General features: G+C 50.1%; 8 protein-coding genes across 8 annotated transcripts; 4 read left to right on the top strand and 4 right to left on the bottom strand.

The window, feature by feature from the left end:
• Positions 1–1,244: 1,244 nt before the first annotated feature.
• Asppvi_001243 (glycoside hydrolase family 71 protein) lies at positions 1,245–2,890 on the top strand (the record flags this gene model as incomplete). The annotated part of the gene is made up of 4 exons (XM_043297544.1): positions 1,245–1,379; positions 1,441–1,969; positions 2,019–2,244; positions 2,296–2,890. The coding sequence occupies 4 exons, from the start codon at positions 1,245–1,247 to the stop codon at positions 2,888–2,890; spliced, it is 1,485 nt and encodes a 494-aa protein (XP_043153479.1).
• Positions 2,891–3,965: 1,075 nt separating this feature from the next.
• Positions 3,966–5,024, top strand: Asppvi_001242 (uncharacterized protein; the record flags this gene model as incomplete). The annotated part of the gene is made up of 3 exons (XM_043297543.1): positions 3,966–4,026; positions 4,145–4,487; positions 4,571–5,024. 3 exons carry the CDS (start codon positions 3,966–3,968, stop codon positions 5,022–5,024), a joined length of 858 nt encoding a protein of 285 aa, XP_043153478.1.
• A 2,069-nt stretch (positions 5,025–7,093) lies between these two features.
• Positions 7,094–8,573, bottom strand: png1 (peptide-N4-(N-acetyl-beta-glucosaminyl)asparagine amidase; the record flags this gene model as incomplete). Its single annotated transcript, XM_043297542.1, has 3 exons — positions 7,094–7,509; positions 7,573–7,973; positions 8,038–8,573. The coding sequence occupies 3 exons, from the start codon at positions 8,571–8,573 to the stop codon at positions 7,094–7,096; spliced, it is 1,353 nt and encodes a 450-aa protein (XP_043153477.1).
• A 3,773-nt stretch (positions 8,574–12,346) lies between these two features.
• Positions 12,347–14,055, bottom strand: Asppvi_001240 (glycosyltransferase family 20 protein; the record flags this gene model as incomplete). The annotated part of the gene is made up of 5 exons (XM_043297541.1): positions 12,347–12,398; positions 12,455–12,794; positions 12,859–13,229; positions 13,288–13,663; positions 13,755–14,055. The coding sequence occupies 5 exons, from the start codon at positions 14,053–14,055 to the stop codon at positions 12,347–12,349; spliced, it is 1,440 nt and encodes a 479-aa protein (XP_043153476.1).
• A 1,617-nt stretch (positions 14,056–15,672) lies between these two features.
• Asppvi_001239 (trehalose-6-phosphate synthase) lies at positions 15,673–18,535 on the top strand (the record flags this gene model as incomplete). The annotated part of the gene is made up of 3 exons (XM_043297540.1): positions 15,673–15,695; positions 15,774–17,106; positions 17,159–18,535. The coding sequence occupies 3 exons, from the start codon at positions 15,673–15,675 to the stop codon at positions 18,533–18,535; spliced, it is 2,733 nt and encodes a 910-aa protein (XP_043153475.1).
• A 797-nt stretch (positions 18,536–19,332) lies between these two features.
• On the bottom strand, positions 19,333–21,868 carry Asppvi_001238 (putative chromatin assembly factor 1 subunit B; the record flags this gene model as incomplete). The annotated part of the gene is made up of 6 exons (XM_043297539.1): positions 19,333–20,014; positions 20,068–21,145; positions 21,215–21,451; positions 21,508–21,610; positions 21,684–21,699; positions 21,765–21,868. 6 exons carry the CDS (start codon positions 21,866–21,868, stop codon positions 19,333–19,335), a joined length of 2,220 nt encoding a protein of 739 aa, XP_043153474.1.
• An 871-nt stretch (positions 21,869–22,739) lies between these two features.
• Positions 22,740–23,768, bottom strand: Asppvi_001237 (uncharacterized protein; the record flags this gene model as incomplete). Its single annotated transcript, XM_043297538.1, has 2 exons — positions 22,740–23,201; positions 23,265–23,768. 2 exons carry the CDS (start codon positions 23,766–23,768, stop codon positions 22,740–22,742), a joined length of 966 nt encoding a protein of 321 aa, XP_043153473.1.
• A 285-nt stretch (positions 23,769–24,053) lies between these two features.
• Asppvi_001236 (uncharacterized protein) lies at positions 24,054–26,674 on the top strand (the record flags this gene model as incomplete). Its single annotated transcript, XM_043297537.1, has 5 exons — positions 24,054–24,063; positions 24,117–24,156; positions 24,233–24,558; positions 24,619–26,345; positions 26,423–26,674. The coding sequence occupies 5 exons, from the start codon at positions 24,054–24,056 to the stop codon at positions 26,672–26,674; spliced, it is 2,355 nt and encodes a 784-aa protein (XP_043153472.1).
• Positions 26,675–26,767: the final 93 nt, after the last annotated feature.

Raw genomic sequence — 26,767 nt, 5'->3', positions numbered from 1 at the left:
GAAAAACGCAGGGCATCAGTGGTTCGAATAAGGTCGCAAGCCATCGCGCCACATCTAAAACTATCAAGTGCTTCGAGTGCTGTATTTACCGACAGCAACCCTTACGACTGCAGTCTTCCAGTTTAAGGGCATATTCCGTATGCTCGGAGCCCTCTCTTCCCAATCATAGCCCAACAAGCCCACAACCACATAGATTCCGTACGTCCGGTGATGAGATCGCGTGGCTGACCGGCCAGGAATGCTACCCCGCAAACTTGATCTTGGATTCATGGCTTCTCAGGGTTACAGAAGCTTGTTGACGGCATAAGTTGTAACATGGTGTATGGCATATGCCGTTATACAGCTTGACTAGCTAGGCACTGTTTCGGCTTTCGTTGTGCCCCGCCATCCCCACCATGAGGCTCGAAAAAGCGAAGACGAATCATGCCTTTCACATCATCGAAGTATTTAGGAAATCTGATCATTTGGATGGATATCGACAATGACGTTATTGGATACAGATGACCTTTGTTTAAGGTGTTCGGCTCTCGCGTCCTTAGCCCTCTTAGGGTCCAACTGGGGCTATCCGAACCATCCTAAGAATGAGAATCTCCCAAGCTTCCAGTCTCAATCAAAGTCATGCACGGATCTCACAACAAGCTTTAAGCTTCTCTTATCCCAGATGATGGCATCGTTTGACTCTAATGTTCCCGTGGCCTTTGCTGAAACCCTACTGATATCCAGTTTCTGACTGGAACAGCTCCTTCATGTCTCGGCGCCAAAATGAATCCGACCATTGGGGCTGCCCTAAGCATTTGAGACAGGACACTTAATCTCAGGAAGACTGACTTGACAAGGTTTGTGTGATACCGTTACAATCATTGGCCTCATGATGAGACGCTGCTACAGTCCTGAGGCTTGTTTTCAGGCCAATGATAACTTCAGAACGAAATATCAGAGATCTCTGCTGAGCACACTGCAACCGTAATATGGACCTTCAGAATGGCCAGTGAGAGTTGACTTTACATTCTGGTTCTGAATACAAAAAGGCCATCTTTTCAGACCCCTCTGCTATCAGAACATGTCGACAAACTAGCACACAGCCAAATCTGGCTTCTCCAAACACTCATTCCTTTCGACTAGTTGCAATCATTTAGCTCATTAAGTTCGTTCCTTCAATACTATCATGGTCGGTCATACCACGATGAAGCACGCGTTTGCTTTGCTGCATTTGATCCAAAGCAAAGACTGATTGTCCGCAGATGATGCTTCTCAAATCACTTTCCTTTGCCCTCGCTGGGCTGTCGGCATTGGCAAGTGCCATTCCGATGCCAAAGACCCTTCCAACTGGTGCTTCTGCCGAGGCAGCCACCGACAGACTTGTGTTCTGTCATTTTATGGTAAGTCAAGAATCCACCTAGGTGAGTCCGAAGCAGTAACTGACATTTGACTTCACTTTAGATCGGTATAACTAGCAACCGCCAGAGCCCCGCGGATTATGATGATGACATGCAACGTGCGAAAGCATTGGGAATAGATGCATTCGCTTTGAACATTGGCGTGGATCCATACACTGATACACAGCTCAATTTTGCCTACCAATCTGCCGCAAATAACAACATGAAAGTTTTCATCTCATTTGATTTCAATTGGTACAACACTGGGCAAGCCACTGCCGTGGGGCAGAAGATCAGACAATATGCCAGTCTACCGGCACAGCTCAAGGTAGATGGTAAGGTCTTTGCCTCTTCATTTGCCGGTGACGGCCTCGATATCTCTGCCCTGAACTCCGCCGCTGGCACCGAAGTGTTCTTCGCACCGAATTTTCATCCAGGAGTGGGAGACTTCAATGCTATCCAAGGTGCACTTAATTGGATGGCTTGGCCTAACAATGACAACAACAAAGCACCGACCCCAGGTCATAACGTGAGCGTTGCAGAAGGCGACAATAAATACATTGCAGCCCTAAATGGAAAGCCATATATTGCACGTGAGTCTTTGAACTTCTGAACCTTTGACTTTGGCTCACCGAAAATCAGCTGCCTCGGGTTGGTTCTCAACCCATTTCGGAGCCGAGGTTCCCTATAGCAAGAATTGGGTCTTCCCTTCGGATCTGCTCTGGTACGACAGATGGCAAGAGATCCTGAATCTCGGGCCACGGTTCGTGGAGATAGTTACCTGGAATGACTACGGAGAGTCACACTATATCGGACCACTGTCCTCGCCTCATACAGATGACGGGGCCTCCAAGTGGGTGATGGATATGTAGGTGATTGCAACCATGTCGCCAAGTATAGCGCTGACAGCTTCTTCAAGGCCGCACAATGGATGGCTGGAAATGTCAAAACCTTTCATCGCCGCTTACAAGGCCGGCGACAAGTCCGTCAACAATTACATCACCGAAGACAAGTTGATCTACTGGTATAGACCAACACCTAAAGACATCAACTGCGACTCAACGGACACTACTATGCAGGGAAATCCGAACAACTCAAGTGGAAACTTCTTCCGTGGACGACCAAACGGGTATGAGACGATGAGCGATGAGGTCTTTGTTGTCTCATTGCTCACGTCACCAGCAACTGTTCAGGTCAATTCAGGGAGCGGTAGCAATACATTCCAAGCACAGGCCGGGGCCAGCGCCTTTGCAGCACCAATGGGCATCGGCAAACAGCAGTTTTCGCTCCTGCGCAATGGGCAAACCGTCATGTCCGACACGAGTCTGAAAGACATTGTCAACAGCTGCATCTGCGGCATCTACAACTTTAACGCCTATGTGGGCACCGTGCCAGCGGAGAAGACCATTGACAAACTCCAACCAGCGGGACTGGCGATGCTGTATCAGGGACTGACAGTACCATGCCCGACTAACACTCTAGGACTTGCTAGTCCTAGCGCCACCTCTCAGTAGGCATACAACTCTCAGAGTTCCAGACTTTCGTTTCCTTTGTGCCAGACAAGTCGTCGGGTCGTTCTTTATAAGGGAGGGTAGGGCTCAGTCGTTACTTTTTGTTGACTTTGCTGGCCAAATACTTGCATTAAGTGTCGCTCGTTTGCATGAACTAGGGATCTGTAGGGAGGAATTCGTCATTCGCTTACGAAGTGCAACTCATGATTACCATGATACCACGAACAGTTATTGCTTTGAAATCGAATGCTGGCATCGCAAAAGAATCTGTTCCCTTGTCCTTTTCCGTAGTAGTCGTAGTATGTGAGCAAGTACTCTGTGAGACTATGGATTTTACTCCGACACAGATAACTATACGGAATTGTCGAGAGGGGCTTACAGGAGTATGAAATATGAATTGTGGACAAATGCGACCCTCAAGTTTCCAGCACAATTGAGATGTAATCAGTTTGTCAAGTATATTGGACTCTTGTTACTACATTTTGATATCTATCATGTCGGAACTCACCGGGTGTTGGTTGCTCTTGACGCCGAGGGCCACCGATAAGGACTCCTGTAGACTACTCCGTACTCGTAGACTCTTTGAGGATCTTATCAGTGAATCATAGCGTTATCTCCCCCTTCCTTTATTTAGATCCAATGCCCCTTTTGTCCATCCTATACTTCTTCACCGACACTTCATCTATTTCTGATCTTCAATTCTTCTACTTACACTATGGGACTTACAGTTTTCGATCCGGATAACATTGACTCGACCGCTACTCCTGACGCGCTTACTATCGGTTTCCCCTCCCCCGCCAGCCACATATGACCCGACGTTCGGATATCGCGTGATTCATTCCTCTTTTTATCCATAACATCTCCTACGTTAGCTACTCGCGTCTGAAGGGCTTACAACAAAGGGCCGATTCGCTCAAAGTATACCTGCTATCATCATTATATATTGAAACCATGGAGCCCATCATGGTCTGTTAAGATGCTGTGCGGGGTTGAGTTGACATAGATTGGCGGTGACGAGAGCGTTGGTCAATTTAACTTTGAAGAGGTATATATTGGTATTTTGAGTGTCGACTCAGTCATGGCGAGGATCAAGCAGGGCGTTTTCTCCTGGGAGGATGTGCTGGCTCAGCGGTACCAAAGTAAGTCGAGATGTATCCCCTGTAGCCTGGATCCATACTTGCAAATCCCTCCTCGTACGGAATGTACCTCAGAATGCAAAGCAGTATCATGCAGCGCATGACTGACTGAGTCATTCAGACAACAAGCCAGCAGCCCTACCCAGATCGAGAAGGCACAGTGTCCTCTCCGGACGAAGCCAGTCCCAGAAGCAGACCGACACACGACTGGAATGGATGTTTCAGCCTGACTGCTTGTTACTGATAAAACTCGCACCTGAACTGCGCCTTCTGATCTGGGAGATGGTCTTGGGTGGGATGCGCATACATATTATCCAGCGGCCGAACCGCCGGATGGGTCACATCGTATGTTCGCTTGCCGAGACCTGCGATATCTGCCGCGGCAATGTGCCGCAGCTGGCCAAAGACGAAGAGGCCAGGCGAAAGACTCAACTGTTGTCTCTCGCGTTGACCTGTAAACTGATGTAAGTAATCTCATTCCTGGGAAGACGATGGTACCGAGCCGTCTCCTTTATCCCGGCCCGATTTATCTGATTCGAAACATCAGCTACTGCGAGTCGATCCATCTGTTGTACACGCTCAACATCTTTGAGTTCAGCAATACCTGGTCCCTGACATATCTCCGTCCAACCGTCCCCGCCGACTTCTGGGACTGTATTCGTGCAGTCGAACTGCGCTGGGCATTCCCAGGCCACTGGCTCCCCAGTAAAGACCCGGTAAAGACGGTCTATTTCTCCGCTGGACGCCAGCAGTGGGTAGAGACCTGCCGCACCCTGACGCGGATGAAAGGCCTGCAGTCGTTCACGCTGCAACTGATGGGGAACTGGTTCTGCGAACCGGTGGAGAAGATCCCTGTGTTTTTGGAGCCGTTACGGGAGCTGGACCTGAAGAACCGTTGGAAATTGCAGTTGCCCCGGCAGCCATACTATATCAAGGAGATTCGGAATATCGACGGTGATCTGCGCCAGAGGGGCATTGACTGTTCCGTTCGAGCCGTGTGAGGTACGGAGAACTTCCCGTCACTGATCCGTATTGACTAATTGGAATATTCAAGGTAGATTCTAATCTGAACATGGATTATTCCTGTAGATCTTGCACTTTGACATTGCATTGCCTGGAAGAGCCCAGCTCCTTATCCTCCGACAACATAAAATCGGGCCACTGCTATCTCCGATTCCATTCTGCCCGACTTCCTATCAACCCTAACAGCGAGCAGAGGCATATCTCTATCATATTCTAGCTGAACACAATATCTTGCTTACCCACCTCCCTTTCGCATACTCCGACCCTCATGGTCCGTGCCTACCAAAACAAACCAAATCAAGCTAGCCGTCTCTCGGCCCTCGGATCCGACACACCGCCGACACTTAGTCAGTGACACCACCCACCTGACCAAACCCACCAATCACAAACCCTCAAAGCACAACACTCACCTGACCTTAAAAGCCAGAGCACCCCGAAGCGGTTAGCCAGCCGCAGATCACCCCCTTCTCGCGTACAGAAAAAGTATATTTATAGATCTTGGCTGGATCCTCCGGGGCTGGGCTGGGCCCCAATCGCGGGGAGGGGCGCCATTGAGCTTTCAATGCTGATGTTGAAAAACTGGAAATGGCGGAAGAATGGTCCATTGGAGCAGTGCAAACTGCAAATCGTAATTAAACTGGTATGGGTCTGTCAGGGTCTTCGCTGCCGGCTGCTCAGGAACATGGAAAACTAGATGCCTTTGATTGCCTGATTCGGTAGCATGTCTTAGACTTGGGCTCGTTTGTCTGGTTTCTATTGGACGGGTTGTGACTTTGTGCCCTGAGTTCGGACTGGAAGATTACTCTTACGACTTCAAGCCTGGTCGAAACCTGATCTGTGCATGTCGGCTTGGATTCTTTCTTCAAAAATGCTCGTCCCATCTCTCTACGAAGATCAAGTAAACGTCAATTAGGCTGAGTGGATAAGCTTGAGGGGTATCAATTGGCTAAATTCTTGAACTATTACTTTTTTCCCTGAATTTTCTGTTGATGTAACATAGAAGAGTTTAGTTGACATTATATGAGATATCTGAGATCGCCAGGAGTCAGATCAATTCGCAAAAAGGTAATGACGCTTCATCTATAGATGGCATGCTCATCGTTGAGCATAATCATCAAATGCAGAGCATATCTCCAGAGCGGTGGTGTCGCTTCCATGCCTCATGGCATGCACCAGCAATTGCAATCTTGCGTACACGCTTGGCCCAAATATAGTGGGAGAGTGGAAAAGAAAATCAAGAGTGTCAAGAGTGAAAGAAGAATGAAAGAGAAAGGAAACAGAAAGGAAGAAAGAATGTAAAAAGGGATGTGAGGAATAATAGTAGAGATTAAATGTATAATCATGCCAATCTCGCTCACATGCAAGAGCCGAGCTCAAAGGTATGCTGATCATCAAGTCCCAAACACCTTAATCATATCCAAATAGGAAAGTGTTGCAGAGTAGAATAGAAAATATAAGTAATAGCAGCTTGCTGGACAGAAGGAGTGTCATAGTAGAATTTTGCAGGAGATAGGAAAGGAAGTGATGAGTCCTTGACTTGGTGTGATACACCACTGAGAACTGGCAATGACTGCCAGGGAAACACGCGCCAAAAGCCATGAGATGACCGGAGGTCCATTCTCTCACTGGTTCGCAGGCGTTGGACGGAGGTGCCGCTGGTGTTCGCGAAATGTCGAGATTCCTGGATGATGAACAACAAAACGGAAAAGGATGGCGGTGTATCGACAAGTACCGACACTTAGGACTCATAGGAAATATCGGCGTCCTGCGAATACGCTTTTGATGAGCGGCCTAACCTTCCTTCCTACTCGTAGGAAACCCCATAGTAGGCGGTGAACCTCATACGCATATCGCATGCACCTCGACTGCTGCTCATCTAAACAGTTCCGTTGAGACGAGGCGTCGCATTAGTCGCGGGAGACACCGAATGAACTTTGTTGAAGTTACGTCAGCATGGTGTGAGATGAGCGCCAGCTGGGATGTCCCTGGAGACAGCCGTAACCGCAAGAGGTGAGGTAGATGTGTATAGCCGACCCGTGCTTGAATTTTACCGGCCGTCTTGGGATCGATCGGGGCCAGACTGGCCGGGACCCATCTGTCGAGTAGCAACCCAGTCTACCGGAGCGTCCTGCATTGAAGCAGGTGTCTTTTGCTCGTCAGCCCGACTACTGGTCTGTTGCCGAGGGAAAAGGTTGTTGATCTCTGCGGCCAGTGCGGAAGCCATGTAGGCACGGAGTTCCTTTTCTTCGCGCTCGTCCTCTTTCACAAGTCGTCTTTGATCCGTCTTCGACATACTCTCCCGTCGCTTTTTCCGGATCTCATGAATGACCCAGAGGAGAACCTCCTCTGGCACACGATTTCGCGGAGCGCCATGCTTGACCGGGCTTCGCACGTACCGTCGTGTAACATCTGTCGCACCATCGATGGAGAAGGCAATGCAGTAGGATAGCTTTCGACCCCAGCCTGAGAAATACGGTCAGTCAGCATTCTAAGAAACTCTGTAGCTTGACATCGAAGATTTCTCACCTTCAGTGTAAAGGCGCGGCTGATCCCAAGCCTCTTCGCACGCATCTACGTGCACCCAACGCCTTTGATGCTCCGAGTAGACCTCGGTCCAGACGTAATCCTCCGAATTCCATACCCATCGTACCCGACCACCCAGCGCTCTGCAGAACATACTGAAACAGTTGGCCCATTCACCCACACGCCCTCTTCTGCTCTGTAACAATTGCCAGACGTCGGAATATCGCGGAAATCGCTCATATGCGCCACAGGACGATTCCGAGCAGCGGTATAGCTCGACCCTTGTTGCACCACGCGCTGTTTCATCTGGCGTTGKGGGAGTCATGCCCTGAGCGATTGTAGGCATCATGCATCGAGAGCAAGGAGGATTGTTGACGAATTGGAAGAAAGAGTGCTTGAACCACCTATCCAAATATCTACTGTTAGTTCAACGCCATCAAATAAAGACCAGTCCCAGCAGAAACGAACCTAAGTAGAGCCCTAATAACGCAGTCTTGATAACCCCACTCAGGCTTCCCCCCTACGCTAGCGGCCTGAGCCTGCATGATCTGGCTCTCTTCCTCCGCCTCGGAGTAGAGGCGATCGAGCGGGATAAGAGAGAGAGCTTCGTCGAGGAGGCCGGGGTTTTCATATTTGGTCGGAGTGACAGATAGAACATGCAAGAGATTTCGGAACTTCAATGATTGTTGATCTCGAGGGGGGGAAGGAACGACTGGAAGGTTTCTCAATGACGACGACGCTGGCAATTGATGCTGTTGACGCTGCTGCGATGGTGACTGAGCACCGGTCGGAGGAGGTGGTGGTGCCCGCGAGGGATGTGGTGGTGTGGTGTATGAATGAGCGGGAGACGGCGATTGTGTGCGAGATCGACCTCTTGATTGTTCCTGAAGAGAATTGAACCTCTTTGTCCGCATCAGTTGCTCGAACGCACGAGTCAATTCGGTCGCATCGTAAACGTCCGTTGTTGGCGCCCGCCGAGTGTGCTGTTGTCTGCCGTCCGCCATGCTGGTAGGGGCTCGACTACACCAGCGATCGATTGATTTGTACCTCCAGGTCGTATTAAGAACCGATGAATCCTTTCCTGAGACGCTGACGAGGCCTGCCTTCTAAGTCACTCAAGACAAAAGTCAGTAAACTTGGCTGCGACGTAGTCTGTTGATTTCAAGGTAGAATGAGTTGGTATGTGACGATGGTCGCACAGCCCAGCCAAGCGTGGCGACCGCTTGGCGGTAGTTAAGCAGCAAACCAGGCAATCCTTAAGGAGGAAGATGGGAAGTCAAAAGGATGAAGAAGAGTTACCTTTTTTTTTGTTAATTAATGCGAGGTGAAGAAGATAGCGATCAGTAGCAAGTAAGTAGCAGGCAAGTAAGAATTGTATAGGGTGTCGAAGATGGTCAGGTGTGTTGGTAGGGGAGATGAAAGGGTCAGTGAGGTTCAGGTTAGGTTAGCAAGCAACAAGCGACAGAATCATCAGAAGGAGTAGGTTGGCAGACTAGTGTGGTACATTATTAAGGTAGGAAAGTATGATTTTACTCAGTCCTGAATCATTTATTGGGACCTTCGCTTTTCCTTTTTCTCTTTTTCCCTTTTTTTTTCCCAGCTTTTTTTTCCCATTTCCACGCCAGCAGTCTTGAGCAGTGAGGGCGAAGCGTCGTCAGCCTTGGACTCCTCCCCCAATCACGGCCCTGCGAGTGCACCGCAAGCCGCGTGTGTCCCGCCCCKAAACAGTTAACCGTACCATGGCCAAGACACTTTGGGCTTGTCCGCAACGACTGTTGATTCCCTTCCACGCACGACGATTGGGGTTATGCAGACGTACATACGTGTACCCTCACACTGGGTGTCAGTTCTTCCCTTCCCTCCAGGGGTCTGGGGAATCATTGTACATTGGCTCATTGGACAATACCGTGGCGATGATCCCAAGCCATCGTCACCACGTCATTTCTCCTTGCCATAATTTAGAATTCATAAATCGGGTATTTTAACCTTCAATTGCTGTTCCATCGTTCCTGATACTCCACAGATTAATCACCAAAGGTGACCGATCAACGCCCAACACTTGGAGTTGAACAGATTACGAGTCTGATTGATGGTCTCCACTACCGTCTCCATGACCAGCAGGCTGCAATAGATAACTACTACGAAGGTCTTGTCGCTGGTTCGGATGAGTCTGCTGATAAAAAGACTCTAGTTTTCTCTCCACCTGCTGGTGACTTTGTAAGTCTTGCGTCCAACTGCTACGATCTAGCTTTTTGCTTCGCAGGCCTCCACATTCAACCTCTAGCCCTGGAGGAGTTACGAGGAGTTATCTCTACTCGACTCCGTATGGAAGGCAGGTATCTGGTTCCTTACAGTCATGATCTTCAACGCCATATCAAAGGAATGCCAAGTTTCCTACTTCACATCCATGCCATGGTACGTGGGATATTCGCAGTCAAACTCGTCGGCAACTAGCCTGTCTTACGCGGCTCTCCGATCAACAAACTAAAATGTCACCATTTCATGCGTGGGATGCGCAACTCCCGTACCATGCACCGGCCAGCCATAGACCTTACGCCCAAATATACGTCAACAGCACCGGCCGTAAGAGGATCGCGGATAAGAATTTTCTGAAGCATCAGCAACAGCTCCAGAAGGCATACAGGAATTGGTAGGAAGAGAAAACACCCTTCAGTAGATGTAAGCGGGTTGAACCGACTGCGGGCCCGACCCAGGCTCTGGCTCTACAATACGCTATGGAGCTGACGAATCGAGTTGGATCGATCATTGTGCTGCACTCCCATGAACACCATCCAAGCATTTGGACGCAAGAGTACGCGGCGACGCGCCTATGCGCCATCAGTCGTCGAGTCTACTCGGATAGGAGAAGACCCTGACAGTCACACACAAGCGTAATCGTACCGCGGAAATAGTCAATGGCCGATGTTGATCATGGAGATCCTGATTTGGATCGGTGTTTTAGGATTCTGGGGTCTCTGGGAGAAAGTCCAGGTTGACAGTCGCCTGTCTTTCTACGACTAGGTTCTAAGCTCGAAGATGATACGGTCGCGTGGAACTGCGTCTGTCTAAATTCCCTTGTAAAGCAGCAGCCTATCAAAAGAACGACCACTGTAGTTGACCAGTAGGATACAGCCTATGCAAGTATGCATTATTATTGTCGTTATTGTCATACAGAGTAGAGAGATACCAGCCCTGTAGAAACTTTCAGGCTACTAGAACACGAATCCACACGCGGCCTACGTGCACAGGGCACAACTGATGAGTTTGCATCCCCACTCTGGCAGCAGTTCATGTTCATTTGAAGAGCGAAAGGATATGCGCACTCACAGGACCGCAAATCATGCCTTATTGCCACATCATACCGAAGATCGGAAAATATAGACTGGTATGCGCCGAGGCCCCGGGGTCAAGCGCAATTACATAGGTAGTATTGAACGTAGGTATGATTTCATCTTCGATCTTTTTCAGTCCAGTACCTGAGACCCTGAACAGCCCACGGTGTAGGCACCTTTCCCAGCGTCTCGGGGAATTAAAACAGAGCAGAAGAGCCTGGACACAGCACCCAGTGTTACAGGATTACCGCATCCTATCCCTAGGAGGGAGACTTGGTGGCGGAGACGCGCAAGCGTCCGTCTTGGCATTAGACAAGATCCGACTAGCGCGGCGCGTAGGCTCCACTCCACTAAACCGGTTTCTGATTGCGACCGCATGACAGTCAGAAATTCTAACTTCTCTCGAGCCCTAGACCCTGAGCTAGGGGGCTTGGCAAATGCCTCTGCCAGGTCTGGGTCACTCTGGGACAGTCTGGCTTTTTGCATGCAGACCTGCGAACTCCTTCCATGTTCTCTCGATTTTGGGTGACCTTGGAAATCTCAAGAGGAATGATCGAGGACGCCCAAAGTAGGGTCTAGACTACATGATAGCCATAGTTTTTGGGAAGTTGGAGGCAGAGCCCGAAGTACGAAGACAATAATAGCTGTTCCTGCAATCGACACCAACTAACGCATAGAAGTACGCCCGAAACAGCCAATAGAATGCCACCACCCTTGTCTGGGAAAGTATACCTACATAGGTAAGGCACCTAGTAAGGTACCTAGTACCGTCCGTATGAGGCTCCCGACTTCACAAGTCCCGACTGGCCTGCGGCGCCAGGACCTACGGTACTAAGCCACTAGTACTAGTCCCAGAGAGTCAGCCAGACCGATAAGCCACGATTCTGAGTGGCTCATGTTTGAAAGCTGAGGATACAATTGGAGGAGGTTTTACATACTTGCCGTCGATCACAGTAACTTGTACCATAATCAAAGCAGGAAGGTCAGTACACAGTAGTAGATATTGTTGAATTACGATTGCAATTATCGGTTTGTCGGTTCTGGCTGGGCTTACTTTCAAGATGCGGGGTAGAAAATTAGGTGTTTTGATATCCTAAATTCCTGGAAATGTCTGGCGCAGTCATTATGATCTCATGCTTTATCCCTAGACATAGGTAGTATGCATCTAGGATTGCCTAAGGCAGAATTCATGCCAATGCTAATGACATCGAGGGATCTTCAGCATGACTTCACTGTGACATTCGAGCGTTATGTCTCGAGTTGATGTACAAAATTGAAGAGAAGAAAGAAAAATTGCTTCGTGTCTCGTTGCCTATTATCGCTATTATTCTATTTACGTATTGTTTGGTCATCGCTATGCATTGTGCAAGGACAGTTCGCCACCCTTGAATCCATACCCCAGAGGAGAGTAGAACGAGGAAAAGAAAGGAATAGCTTTCATCACATCATGACGAGCATTGAAGTAGTTCTGCCACAAACGATTTGCCCCAAAAGGCACTGAACGCAGTCAGTATGTACACTGGTAATGAACTCCCAGGGCGTTAAGTACGTACCTCGTGTACTTGGAAATGTACTTGTAAAGCTTCTCAAACTTCTGGGCGCGCTGTTCATCACTCATCGAAACAGCCTCATGATATGCTCTGGCAAGCTCTTCGGTGTTCCATGGGTTGACGACGAGGCTACCGTTGAGACTTTGAGCGGCTCCTGTAAATTCGGAAAGGATCAAAACGCCCTTGCGCTTCTGCTGCGTTGCAATGTATTCGAATGATACCAGGTTCATCCCGTCACGAGTAGAGGAGACAACGCAGGCGTCGGAGGCAGCGTACAGGGCGATGAGCTCATCAAAGCTAACTGACTTGTGCATAAAGTGAATAGGCATGTAGTCGACAGTACCTGTTTGAGTGAGGGTATCAGCGATGTGTTATCAGCTAACTTGACCAAGGGGAACCTTTCTTACCAAATTTGCCATTGATACGTCCCACAAGCTCGTTCACCACCGCTCTGAGGTTCTGGTACTCTTCGACATCCTGTCGACTGGGAACGGCAACTTGAACAAGGACGACCTTGCCCACCCACTCCGGGTGGTTCTGAAGAAAGACCTCTAAGGCATGTAACTTCTGCGGGATACCCTTGATGTAGTCCAAGCGATCAACGCTGACCATCAGCTTGGTGCCTTGGAACTTGTTCTCGAGGCTTGCGATGCGATTCTGCACTTTGGGGCTCTTCAGACCCTCGGTGAACTTATCCGGATCGATACCAATCGGAAAGGCGCCTACGGCTACAGATCTGCCTTGGTATTTGACGCTGCTTGGGGTCGTGACCAGGCCTCTATAGAGCGTGATTAGCAAACATCGTGAAGCACAAATGGGATATCAAGCAAACCTACAGTAGATGTGAGCAGCTGCTCAAGAAATGACGTGCATAGTCATAGGTGTGGAAGCCGATCAAGTCACAATGCAACACACCGCGCAGAAGCTGGCCTCTCACGGGTAGGATTCTGTATATTTCACTGCTGGGAAAAGGTGTATGCAGGAAGAACCCGATTTTGTTATCTTTTTTGCCCGCCTTCCGTAACTCCTCGCGGAGCAATTCTGGAAGAAGCATGAGGTGATAGTCTTGTACCCAAATCAGGTCGCCGTCTTGCGCCTCCTTTACAATTGTTTTGGCGAATAGAAGGTTGGCCTCACGATAGGCATCCCAAGCACCTTCGTCGAAAACGATCTCGCCGGGGTGGTAATGAAGAAGGGGCCATAGAATCGAGTCTGAATACTCCAGTTAGCCATGGAACGTTGATGTTGTCGCTCGCACACCGCCAGGCGCGGACTGTATAGACCGTTGGTGGTGGTCACTTACTGGAAAACCCATTGTAATGACGATCAGCCAATTTGTCGTCCATGAACACCGGAGTTGCATTAAACTCATCCCTCAGCCTCTTCTTCACCGACTCAATTTCATCCTCTGGAACTTCCAGACCTGGCCAGCCATACCACTGGAAAGTGGTTGTTTTCGACAGACCACTCAAACCAGTTACCAGCCCGCCCGATGACATGGAGAACTCATACTTTCCTCCTTCCGACCGTCGGATTGTGATGGGAAGGCGATTCGAGACAATTAGGAGGCGATGGTCGCCTTCCGACCCGTTCGTGCTGGACATGACAGAAAGAACTCGTAGCTATCGTAGCTATCTCGCAAAGAGGTGTGCGACCTGGAAACAGCTGCCCCGCTTCAAGGCAAGAGGTGCAATTAGTTTGCTTGGGAATAAATGAGGGGATGTGATTAGATGCGACTGAGATATCTAATGCTGATACGATAGATTGAGTGATATTAGAGATTGAGTAATTAATGTCAAAGAAGATAACAAGGAAAGGAAGAAGCAAGAAGAAAAACTTGGAAGAGCGCCAGCAGTCTGGAAGCTGGTGATGTTATCCTTTAGCGGTGACGTTTTTCGTGTTTTGTCGCCCAAACTAGAGAGGTATAGGAGGGGTACTTTGAAGACACCTTAGTTCCAGCAATACAATTCCTTTTGGGAATTAGTGCTTCCTGTTCAACCCATGGACGATTCTTAATTTCAAGAATAGCAGAGGGGAAGTGGTCTACATCATACCATAGTAGGGAGACGATTCCATCTGCTTCTCAACAAGCAGAAACAGGGACATCGCACCTAGATGAAGCGGAGGGTCCAGACTCCCGACTCTTTTTTTATCGAACTGTCTCGAAAGATCCCTAACCATAGTGGGGAACTGCAAAACGAGATATCGACTTCTTCCATACATTATTAGTCCCACACGCACGTAGGCGCTCTAGATTGTCTAAGTACGGATCTGCCCGGCATTCAGGCCAGGAAATCGCTGTCATTGGGCCATTCCCTGCTCGAACTGGTTTGTAGAGAGTTATCTCACCTTAGGCCGTTGAATCCATGGCATATCACATCTTACAGAAGTATGCAGGTCATGCACATTCACACCCTGATAGGTTTCAGTCTATGTAGGTACCTCGATCAGGTATGGAATAATATCTAGAAATAGACTAGATAGTCGATGAAGGAAGGGAGAAAAGAACTCAATTAAGGCCATAGCCATTTATCATCCACTGGCAGCCCAAGGGGGAAAACCCCTCATATCGATGGCCGTCCAGTTGGATGAAGATGAGTGACGGTGATATTCACGATGATGCCCAAGGCCTGTACAGAAGCCTCCGGAAAACCACACCCTCCTTCCTCATCTCCGGCTTCTGTCAGGCGCTTTTGAATTCTTTTCTTTCTACCTTACCAATAAACTCGTTTTGACTCTCTCTCACCTGGAAGCTTCCCCCCCTTCTGGTCCGTCTCCTACCCAGGAAAAGCCCAGAATGTTCTTTTCTGTCCCATCATATGCCTCGTCCTAAACACGCAGGTTCCATGGTCCAATCATCAACGTCATGAACCCTTTGTTTATTCAAGATGCTGCGAGGATGTCTAAATATCACCGGGAATTTCAGGATGCATCAGTTTGAGTGACCCGCAGAAGCATATAGACACCACTCTTCTCCTCCATCATTATCACCAACCTAGTTAAACAATCAGTGCCATCCATCGTCGCGACTCATCCCTTGGTCCGCAGACCCCCTCCTCCATACATCATCCGCTTACCTCTTTGGTCTAAATTCCTCAAGTTTGAATTACTACCTAATAGTTGTTGACTCCATAATAATACTCTCGAATACGCTGCAGATAAAATCTTTCCTTTGAGGTGTCGGAGAGGTCTTGAGGCTTCTCCTCCTTCCATCAGAATCAATGACGGTCTACATCGCCTCACTGTATGTTGTACCCCTCATTGTTGCATGCCCTTAGCTTCAGATGGTTAGCGGCCGTGATAATCTGACTTAGCACATTAGTTTTCTTCCATATACCATTGACTTCCAAGCCACCGAGCTGAGACATGCTCGCCGCAAGTCATCCCTCAGCCACACTCCTATAGACGACCATGTCATTGGTCGGCTGGCAGAGGCGCGCCAGAGACGTCACAACAAGTCGCTCAGTCTCTCATTGACTCCTGGTGCGACTACAGATGACGAAAAAATCTTCAAACCGTATGTCTCTCGGTCAGCGGGCGAGATTCCCCAGGCAGACGATCCCAACGGCCCTGGCCTTAGCGAACCCAGAACCATTTCTTGGGGTCAGAGTCGCAAATTCAATCAGCCGCGATCCACGGCTCAGGTCCATCCCGAACCGTCAATCCTAAGAGCGTCAGATGCTGGAGATGACCTGAACAGCCAGTTCTGCGATGGAGTTTTGGAAACTCCAGATTCTGAGGAGGATCATGGAAGTCCCCGTGCGTTGCTGTCCGTTGATGACTGGGTTGTCAAAGCGGCAGAACAAGGCAATGGTGGGCTGCGCAATGCGGTCTATGCAGCAGAAGAATCCGGGATTCTGACAGACAAGATGTGGGTGGGCACACTAGGCATGCCTACCGACTTGTTGAAGGATGCGACACGCGCCAGCATTTCCGAGACACTCGAAGATGAGTACGAGTCGTTGACGGTATTCGTACGCGATAGTGAGTTCGACGGCCATTATACCCATTTTTGCCGCTCAGTGCTGTGGCCAGCCTTCCACTATCAGATGCAAGAGAGCCCCCGACACACTGAATACGACGACTACTCCTGGAAACAATATGTGAAGGTCAACGAAGCATTTGCCAACACCATCGCTGCTCGATGGCGTCCTGGTGATAGCATCTGGATCCACGACTACCATCTTTTGCTTCTTCCACAGATGCTCCGACAACGGTTACCCCAGGCAGAGATTGGTTTCTTCATGCATGCTGCTTTCCCATCCTCCGAGGTGTTCCGCTGCTTGAATCCTCGCGATGCACTACTAAATGGTCTGCTTGGCTCTGACTTTGTCGGCTTCCAGACAGAGGAGTACTGCCACCACTTTCTGCAGACCTGTAGCCGTCTTCTCAGTTTAGAAGTGACCGTTGGCGGCGTCCAACTGAAAGATCGGTTTGTCCGCGTCAAGAGTATTCCTATTGGAATCGACGCCAACGCTCTGGATGGCCTGCGCCAGACCAACGAGGTAAAGGACTGGATCGCGAATATTTTTTCCAGGTACAGCGGTAAGCACCTGATTGTCGCAAGGGATCGATTGGATGCACCGGGTGGGATCAAGCAAAAGCTGCTGGCATACGAACTGTTCCTGAAGAAGTATCCCAAGTGGAGGGAAAACGTAAGTTGCCATATTCTGATTGAGCTACGAACCGACGTACTGATAAACACAGGTCGTCCTCATTCAGATAGCATCAGCATCTGAGATGCCTGAACTAGAGTCTCAAATCTCAAAGATAGCAACGAGGATAAATTCCAAGTATTCAACCCTTACTCACCAGCCGCTCGTGCTCTTGAGTCAAGACATCAGTTACTCCCAATTCCTGGCCTTAATGAGCGTGGCGGAGATTTTCATGGTAACAAGTCTGCGAGAGGGTATGAACTTGACAAGTCAGGACTACATCCACTGCCAGGATGGCAAAGTGACTCCGCAATACCATGGATCTTTGATCCTGAGTGAATTCACTGGCAGTGCTTCGATCTTCCATGGACACGAGTTTCTCGTCAACCCGTGGGACTACAGAGAGGTTGCAGATGCGATTAACAGGGCACTGGAAATGTCACCCGAACAGAAGAAACGCAACTGGGAATTCTTGGTTGAGAGGAAAGCACCTCACACAGCCGTAGCATGGTGCAACTCTTTCAAAACTGCCCTTTCCGAAGCTCACGGCGCTCAATTGTCCCGCGAACTCAGTCTTGTCGCAACGCTCTCTGTACCCACATTGAAAGAGTCATACGAGAAAGCGACCAAGCGACTCTTCTTTCTCGAAGACGAAGGGGCCATCGCTTCTGCCAGCCTTGTGTCTCCCGCAACACCATCGCTGCTGGAAGCACTTCTCCGCGATTCAAAGAACCTGGTCTACGTCACGACCAACAAAAGCCCGGAGCAGATCGAAGCCCGATTTGCAAGCTTCTCTGATAAAATCGGATACATCGCCGAGAACGGTTGTTTCAAGCGGGAAATTGGAACAACGCAGTGGAAGCCGCTGGTGGATATGGAGAGAGCGAAGGACTGGAGGAACGGCATCCGTCGAGTTATCCAATACTACCAGGAAAGAACAGACGGTAGCGTCTTGGAGGAACGTCGCTGTCTGTTGACTTTCTGGTACAACAATGCCCAAGATCCCGAGATCGCCGCCCGGCAGGCCTCCGACCTTGCCGACATGATCAACGGCTCCCGCGGCAGCGAGGCCATCCGCGTCGTCCTCACAGACGGAACAGTCAGCGTCGAACCCTTAGACATCACAAAAGCCAAGGCCGCAGAGTCTATCCTGGAGCAGTTGCCTGAGACCCCGGACTTCCTTTTCGTGGCCGGCGGTTCCCGCGGAGACGAGGCGCTCTTCCGCTGGGCCAACCGTCTGCATGCCGAAAATAAGATCCCGGAGGTGACCACGGTCACGGTGGGCTCTCACGCCACAGAGGCTACGGCAGTACTTCCCACTGGCATGAACATCGCGGACGTTGTCAACACCCTGACTTCCTCGAGTATGAATGGTGCGAACGGCCATGGCCCGACTGTCAATGGTGACAACTCTTCCCCTTCCACATAAGGGCGGCGACACTCAAGACGCAATGTCCTTAAGTTAACCTTGTTGAACCTCTGCTACGATACCTACGGCATGACTGCATGATTTCCTGCTCCTGTTTCCTTTGTAACTTAGCCTTACTTTCCATTCTTCCGGAAGAGGGATACACGTGGGTCCTAATGGGTAATGTGTCTAGACGCTTAGACAGACCAATATACATCTTTATTTTCTTCCTTGCTCCTATACTAGTATCTCTTCGGTAAAGAAGTAGTCGGTTGACTGCACTACAACCAGACAAGGGATAAGACCACATTTACATACATTGGTTAGTTAATGAGCAACAAGCATGAGGTACAAATGAATAGAACCTTCAACCATCACTCCTCACGCTAAGTTGTTGCTTCGGATGACGAAAACCCTAAACAGAACGGACATCTCGCCCCCTCCCTGCAATGTAAATATCCATAGACCTCTGATGCAATGTTAGACAAAAATGAGCCGAAGAAAGTCGAGGCAGAGCAAATATCGGATTGGTTCGGAATGAAAGAAGGTGAAATTACATCGCGCCATACAAAAAGATACGACAGTGTCCGACCCAACATTTAGACCCAGGCATGTGGCGCAAAGACTCCCGCAGCCAGACTATAATAAAAACAAAAGGTCGTAGGCAGACGAATAGAAGAAAGGAAATTGGTAGATGTAACATAAATCATTAGGGTTGTGTGCCATGAACACTGAAATTTGAAGTTGTGTTGACGACCTAACGAATACTCAAGTTCGTCGATGCTTAACTAGACTATAAGTAATTGCTCAAGGAAGGCTCAGCCACCAACGCCGGCATTATGAGATTCATCGTTCGGAGATGAAGAGGAAGGCGGAGGATTGGAGTTCGTGCCGGCGGAAATAAGAGTCGGGGCCACGCGTCTCTTCTTCGGCTGTTGTACTTGCGGGACCGAACTTTGGTCCTTTGATTCCTCCTTCTCTGACTCGCTGATGTCCCTTTTGCCCAAGACACTGATGCTCACAGAGTTTGTCCCACTTTGTGTGACTCCAGACATAGGCGTCTGGGGTGGTGTAGGTGTAGTTAGCGGCAGAATTGGTGGTTGAGCCGAGTTGGTTGCAGTGACAAGCGGCACTGATCCTAGAGTAGGTGTTGGATTGTTGACCACAGAATCCCCCGACTGCTGCGCCGTTGCCTGTTGAATGGGAGATTGTGTAGTCATTGAGCCGGTAGAGTTGGATCGTGCGGGACTCGCTGGAGGTACTTCGGCTGGCTGGGCCTGTGTCGAGCTCAGAGAGGGTTGACTCAACTTGAGGGGCGAGGGGATATTGGCCGGGGATGGTAGTGGTGCTTGGTTCGCGGATGAGGTGCCAGCGTTCGTAGGATGCTGAGCTGTTCCCACTGGAGGTGTATACGGCTGGCCCAACTCTCCGGGCGCAAATGACAACGTTGAGCAGAAGCCGTCAGAGGAGCTCATTATCAAAGTTAAGCCATCATTCGACCTGCTTTTGTCAGTGTACCGAACGCATTATAGATCAAATGGCATAGAACTCACCATGTGAGATCTGTAAATGTCGCAAAATGCAAGTTACTCACAACACACAGGGGAGTCTGTTGCTGCGTGTCGTACACAAGAACCGCGTCCTGCGTAGCCACCGCGTATACAATCCTGTATGGTAACGAGAAAACCGGACTCGGATTCTGGCCAGCAGAAGCTCCTTCACTCTCGGCGCTTTTGGACGCTGTGTTAGCTTTAGACGACTCGCTTGCAGAAGGAGTCGACGGAGGCTCCATGGAAGGCTTGGAAACTGCTGGTTCGGGAAGGGATGCAAAGGATTCTTCCCCAGATGAGGTATCCAGCGTAATATGTCGGGAAGGCTGAGGGGCCTTGCGCAAGGTATACAAGATTGGGGAACACTTGACTGCAACGGAGGGCTTCTTATGGCCCGGCAAATGAGAGACAGGGGGCTTGTTGAAGCCTGCACGGGTGTAGATGTACACTGTGTTAATGATCTCATCCGTGGTTTTCGTGGGGTCTGTGGCAGGAACATGCGTGGTCTTGTACTGGCCAGCTGGAGTGAACAGCAGACTTCCATCAGGGGTGAAAGTCAGTCGCCTGAAGAACGATGTGAAAGTCTCATTGGCATAGATGTTGGCATTCTTGACCGTGAGACCACCCAGGACGTTTGGCGAGGCTACTTCTAAAGGCTTAACAGCAGGTAACGGCAGGGAAGGTGCTGGAGATGCTGAGCGGCGAATCGAGGGGGATGACCCAAAGGAAGAGCGACGACTATGAGATACCGGAGGAGGATCCATAGGCAAATGAGAGGTCAATGGCGTACCCGGAGTCGAAGTAGCAGGAGAAGCAATGGCAACGGAATTGCTTGTTGCGGGCTGGGATCGAATAGAGATGTCCGGCGGAACAGGGCTGCTGGACGAGATACGTTTGGCTGGAAGATCCATCTTCAGAAACTTCCCGTGAGACGTTAATGTAAATTGGCCATCCTTTGTCTTCAAGCTGTAGATGTGGACAGATCGATCTGATGACTGGGTAGCAACAAATTCGTTCAGAGGATCCCAAGCTACTCCTTGAACGTAGTGTGAATGCTCCGCAATCTGCCGAACCATTTGCCCTGAAGTATTCGGTTTTAGCCTCATGATGGGGATACGGATTTAGGAGAGGCGACGAGAACTTAACGAACCAGTCTGCGCGTTGTATATTCGAGCAATATTGTCCATGCTCCCTGTGATGATGAAGACCCCGTCCGGAGACCACGCAAGGTCATAGATCTCAGCACCGGAGGACCGGCACATATGCTTCACACGCCACGTTTCCTTGTCGTCCGAACGGTCCTCCCCTAACCCAGGCTGGGTCTGCAGTTCTGACGGGACCCAGAGAAGAACGTTGCCGTCGTCTCCTGCAGATGCCAGCATCTCGCCTAGAGCAATACATCAGAAGAGTGTCGTCTCATTATCGAAAACCGGGTGTATGTACCTTTCGGACTGAAGCGGACCACATTGACAGCTTGTGTGTGCTTCACAAGTGTGCTTAGATAGGTCACCTTTCGCTCTTCACCTGTAGACTCGACTTTCCATAGCTAGTGATTCGAGGTCAGAGACGACAAAGGGAGCGAGAGAGGGAGGGAGGAGATGAGGTGGTTGGAGGCATACTCGGACATTGTTATCACTAAGGTGGACGTAAAACATTAGCAACGCCTTGACAGATATATTGAGGAGGTGACCTAGACGTACTTTCCAGCTGTAGCAAGGCGCCCTTTACCATTGGGGTCGAAGTGGACCGAGTAGATTGGGGCATTGTCGTTGTGCCACGCGATGAGCAACGGCGTAGCCTTCATGGTGAGCACATAAGCTCAATGCCCCAGAACGTCTGTGTCAATGTGATCGGGAACGATTGCTTTCGTAATAGGGTAGTTCAGAAGGTCGAAATCGTGTCAAGATGGGTATCTTTCAAAGCTGGAAATCCGTAAGGGTGCGTGTAGTTAGTAAAGTTACAGTAGCAGCTACTGCGGAGAACGTGGAACAATAATCAGACGTTCCGTTTATCGAGGAGCAAGGTGTTATAAGACAAATTCAATAGCCAGTATTTGGTTATTAGGACAACGGGAGAATGAAAGGAGAATAGCGGATTCGAGCTCATCCAATAATGCAAATGAGGTCGAACACAATGGCAGCTGTCGTCGAGTGGTGATGTCGTTGGTTGATGCTGGTTTGTTCGCCGGTTGCCCGTGTCGCTTCCTCGTGTCTCACGCCGACGCGCTTGGCGAATCGCAGCACATCTTCTATTTTAACCAAATCGGGCTTTACTTTACACAAATGCATGGATTTGCACCGAGATTCTACAAATATTGGCTGTTAAGATCTTCGATTTCATACTTCCGATGCCATGATTGGTGTAGTCACGATACGTGATAATCAGTCTCTTATCTCTCCATATATATATACTAAGGGGTCTACAGTACTGTGCATGATGCATGCAGTGCTTTCAAATCTTCGAAAGATGTCACCCTCATCATCAGGTAAATACTACTAAATAGAACTTGTTTGCTAGAGAAGTAACCAAACTGATTCATTCATTCCGCATCCCATGGTGAACGCCAAACACTCGCTTCCGAAACCATAATGCTACATCTTTTAACTGAGACAGCTTCGACGATGTAAGAGTAATAATACAAGGAAAGGGAGGAAACCTGTCGAAGATCTTGATGATCATGTAACCCATTTACCAATCGTCTCTCCGAACCAACTGACGGCCTTCTCGCGCCGTTTCAAACGTGCATCCTCCTGTGTCTTCATGAACGGACTGGCCTCTTGCACATACATCTTCTGTTGTTCCATCTGCGCGTTGTGTGCCCGAATCTCCAATTCCCTCTCATGGGGTGTAAGTTGCTCCAGTGGCTTCGACGGTTTGAATCCGGGCGGAATCTGCTCAACACCGGGGACCTCAGGACTACCCGGGCTATCGTTGGAGTTGAGTTGCTGGGGCTTCGCCTGCGGGTTAAAGAGCGATCGGAGGGGTGGTGGTTCCTGACCAGCCGCCCGACACTCGGCGACTCGCTTTTCATAATCCAACATCTGGTGGTAGAGTTTATCCGCATGCATTTGAATTCGTTCTTCCTTCTCCTCGTCCCAATCGAATGAGGCGGCGTAGCCTAATGCCTGCAGGAATTTCTGAGCCGGTATCAGTATACACCGCCCACAAAAAAGTTCCGGAGTAGTGATTCCGATACTTACAGATTGAGTGGTGAAACAACGAGAGAACGTTGCGTTTTCCTCGGAGCAAGAAGTCACACGAGCCTGCAGTCGCTTCTGCCAATTACCGGTCTGGAAACATAACGTCAAGGCTTCATGCTCCAATGCGCAATTTTCCATGGCTGCCCGGTGCACGGTGTCATTATGCTTCTTGTACTTCTCAATCACCCTTTCCGCGCCCTTGGTTACTGATCCGCCCTCTTCCTGAGGAGGCTTGTAGGTTTTCCACAGATGAGCATACCGGCCATCAGGGAAAAGTGAAGCGGAGGGAACGGAGGGTTGCGACGGCTCGCCAGTTTCGGCAGACTCGCTTGGCTTTAACGTTTGGGTTTGAGGATCTAATGTCTTTGAAGGTTCTTGCGTTGAAGGAATCGATGTAGTAGGCACGTATTTTGCTGGAGCTTCATTTTCAAGGTACTCTCTGAGGCCCGGGTCAAGCTTCTTGACAGGATCGTCTTGATTCGAACTGCCCCAGAACCAACCCATCTTACTTGATATCGTCAGTGGTTGCGAATTTTATACAGTAGAGAAAAAGACAACGGAAAATAGCTGAGATCTGGCGAAAGATATCCAGTAGGACTGCGGAGATGTGGAAACGAAGCCGATAATTTGGGCCTCCCTCAGTTCCCCGCCAAACCGTTTTGGGTCCATGTAGTCCCTCCCTCAGTAGTTCCATCCAGGTGCTCTACATACAACAACAAAGCTCGATCTTGAGCTTCACTTACAACATATCGCGTCGATTCGCGCGTTGAACAGCGCCGCTTCTCCGGCATGAATTCTAGTATGTCCTCAATTTCTGTTATATCAAGTGATAGACTAATGCAATTGCGACAGATCGAGAGGAGCGGCTGCAAATGCGGCAGCGCGGAGCAGCGTACGCGCATCACTATCCGAGTCGCCTTCCGATTGATCAAGAGAGTATAATGCTAACTGTACGATTCATATGACAGGACGCGCAAAACGAAAGCGATTGATTTCGGATTCTCATTTGGACTTGCTTCGGCACCCGCAGAACCCACGTCGGAACCCGCGTCGCAATCCGCCGTGACTGTCACTGCCACCGAACCTTCTGGTTCTTCACAAACAACATCAGCCCCAGGAGAAACCACATCGTCGCGGATATCACCAGCACGGACACCTTCATCTCGAAATCTAGGTTCTAGCCGGCGGACACCAGGAAGTGCGCGCAATGCCCTCCCCGAACGACCGTCGATGTTCGATATACCCTCGGATGGGGAGTTAGAACTTGGGCGCAGCAGCAAAAGGAGAAAAATTGGTAGGTTCCTGAGGGGCCCCTAATGACTTGACTACAGTATCTAACAGTGTGACGCTTAAGAATCTCCCAGCAAGGTTACCCCCACATCGGCGAATTTAGACGTTACAGCCCAGGAGACGAGTTTAGCACAGCCCCAGCCGGACAGCATGACGACCGCACAAGAAAGCATTCGTGATGAACCACAGGCTGCGGCACCTATCACAAGCGCCGAACAAGTATCCGAAGACGCGCATGAAGTGGCCGTTCCGTCAACATCAAATAGCCTGATCGACGACCTGACAAAGGCGGGAGAGAACCCGGAGGTTCACGGGGCAGCGGAAGGGGCTACGGTGATGCGAAGTGGCCTACTACTACAGAACGGCTCGAATTCACCTCCCCTGGATACCATGAACTCCGAGCGCAGCAGACAAGAGTCGGGAACCCACGATCGCGCTCCACCAGAAGCTTCGGTGATGCCGCATGAAGTTGTCGCAGAGCAGATAGTGGAAGAGCAAGCGGTACCAGAACCAGCCAAAGCCGATCAAGACACACAACAGCCTACGCGAGCTCCAGAGGCACCAAATGAGCAGCATATCGCTACTGAAATGAAGGAGTCACCGCCTCAGCGCCAGAAGCGCGCAAGGGGCCGGCCACCCACATCTAGCCGAACGAGTTCTGCTATTGGTGAAGGCTCAGACCGGAATGGAGGTGACGCGCTGGAGAAAACGGCGGCTCCAGATGATCCGAGCAAGAGACTTCGAGCCAGGAGTACAAGGAGCGCCCGAAACACATCGAGTGATCCTACCGAGAACGTTGTCACCAGTAGCAACTTAGGCCGCGGACGGGACGCGGCTCAACCTGAGACGGTTGGCGACGATACTACAGCAAGGGGCCAGGATGTTGAGCCGTCAGTTTTGCAGAAACAAAACCAAAAGAAGAAGGGCAAGCGCGCTGGACGCGCTCAGAAGAACCGGCATGTGGAGACTCCGCAAGAAAAATCCGATGATTTGAGTAAGAGAATTCAGCAGGAGAAGCAACCACAGCCAGGCAGGGAGCAAAATGCAGAGTCTGAGCCTGAGCCTCAGCCTGAGCTGCAACCTGAAGCCGAGCCGGAACCCGAGACCGTCAACAGAGCAGAATCGCCAACAGCCCAGGAGTCTTCACGACCCAAGAAACGTCGTGGGAGACCATCGCTAGCATCGAGAAGGGCTGACAACACAGCAACGCAACCTGAAGAACAACAAGAGACGCAGCAAGAGGTTGAAGGGGAGGATCCAGAACCTGCGAGGAAGCGGACTAGACAACCTCGCGGTGAAACTGTACCTGTGACCGTCCACCGCCTGGTGAACGTCGCTTCGCTGGCACCAGGAGCTTCTGGTCCTGATTCACCAGTCGAGGATGGAGAATCGGCTGATGAACTGGCCACCAGGGGGAAGACTAAGCTCCCTAAAAGAGGAGGCGTCAACCCAGCCGATGTACTGAGCCAGATTTGCCGAGAGACACTGGAAAAGACTCTCGCTACTCTGAAGAACGGCATAGCCAATGAGACCAATCCCGCACGACGTGCGGAATGGACCCGCAAGAAGAAAGCCGTCGAGGCTTACGAAACAGAACTTGAGGGTCGACTGTTTGAGTTGAGCGAGATGCTGGATAGTAACTTTGTTCTAGGCGTCCAGCTGAAGAAAGCAAAGCGGGAGATGATGGACTTGCGGGGCCGGCTGTACCAAGCCCGCAAAGAGAGAGAGGCGGTTGCTTTACGAATGGATGCAGTGCGCAGAAAACACGCGGAGGAGGAAAGTGCGAGAATGGTTAGTTATGCGCCCCCGTTCGGAAGTCTATAACTACGTCTTTGATGTGCGTGTGATTGGCATCTGATGTTTCGCAGGCCCGCATCTCTATCAATAATTCCTTGCATAGTCTCGAGCTTGCGGTCGACCGAAGTCAAAATCGTGCTTCCGCCGATGCTGAGGACACAGAACCGGCTGATGCTTCCCCCACAGTTGGCCTAGACTTTATGCTCCGTAGCGTTGCAGAAGCAGTGAGCTCAACCGCTCCCGGAGCTCAGGGTGGTCTCTTGGACCAGATCAAAGGCTTCAACGCACAGTTAGAAGCTACAGCTCGCAAATTGGAGAGCTGACAATGTGTTTATTCTTGTTTGCTGATACTATGACGCTCAATACCCTTTGGTGACTTTTCTGGATTGTGTGTATCAGGATACTCCTCGGTGTGG

Source organism: Aspergillus pseudoviridinutans, assembly GCF_018340605.1.
Source record: "Aspergillus pseudoviridinutans IFM 55266 DNA, scaffold_1, whole genome shotgun sequence".
NCBI lineage: Eukaryota > Fungi > Ascomycota > Eurotiomycetes > Eurotiales > Aspergillaceae > Aspergillus > Aspergillus pseudoviridinutans.
This window is presented reverse-complemented; position numbering and strand designations above follow the sequence as displayed.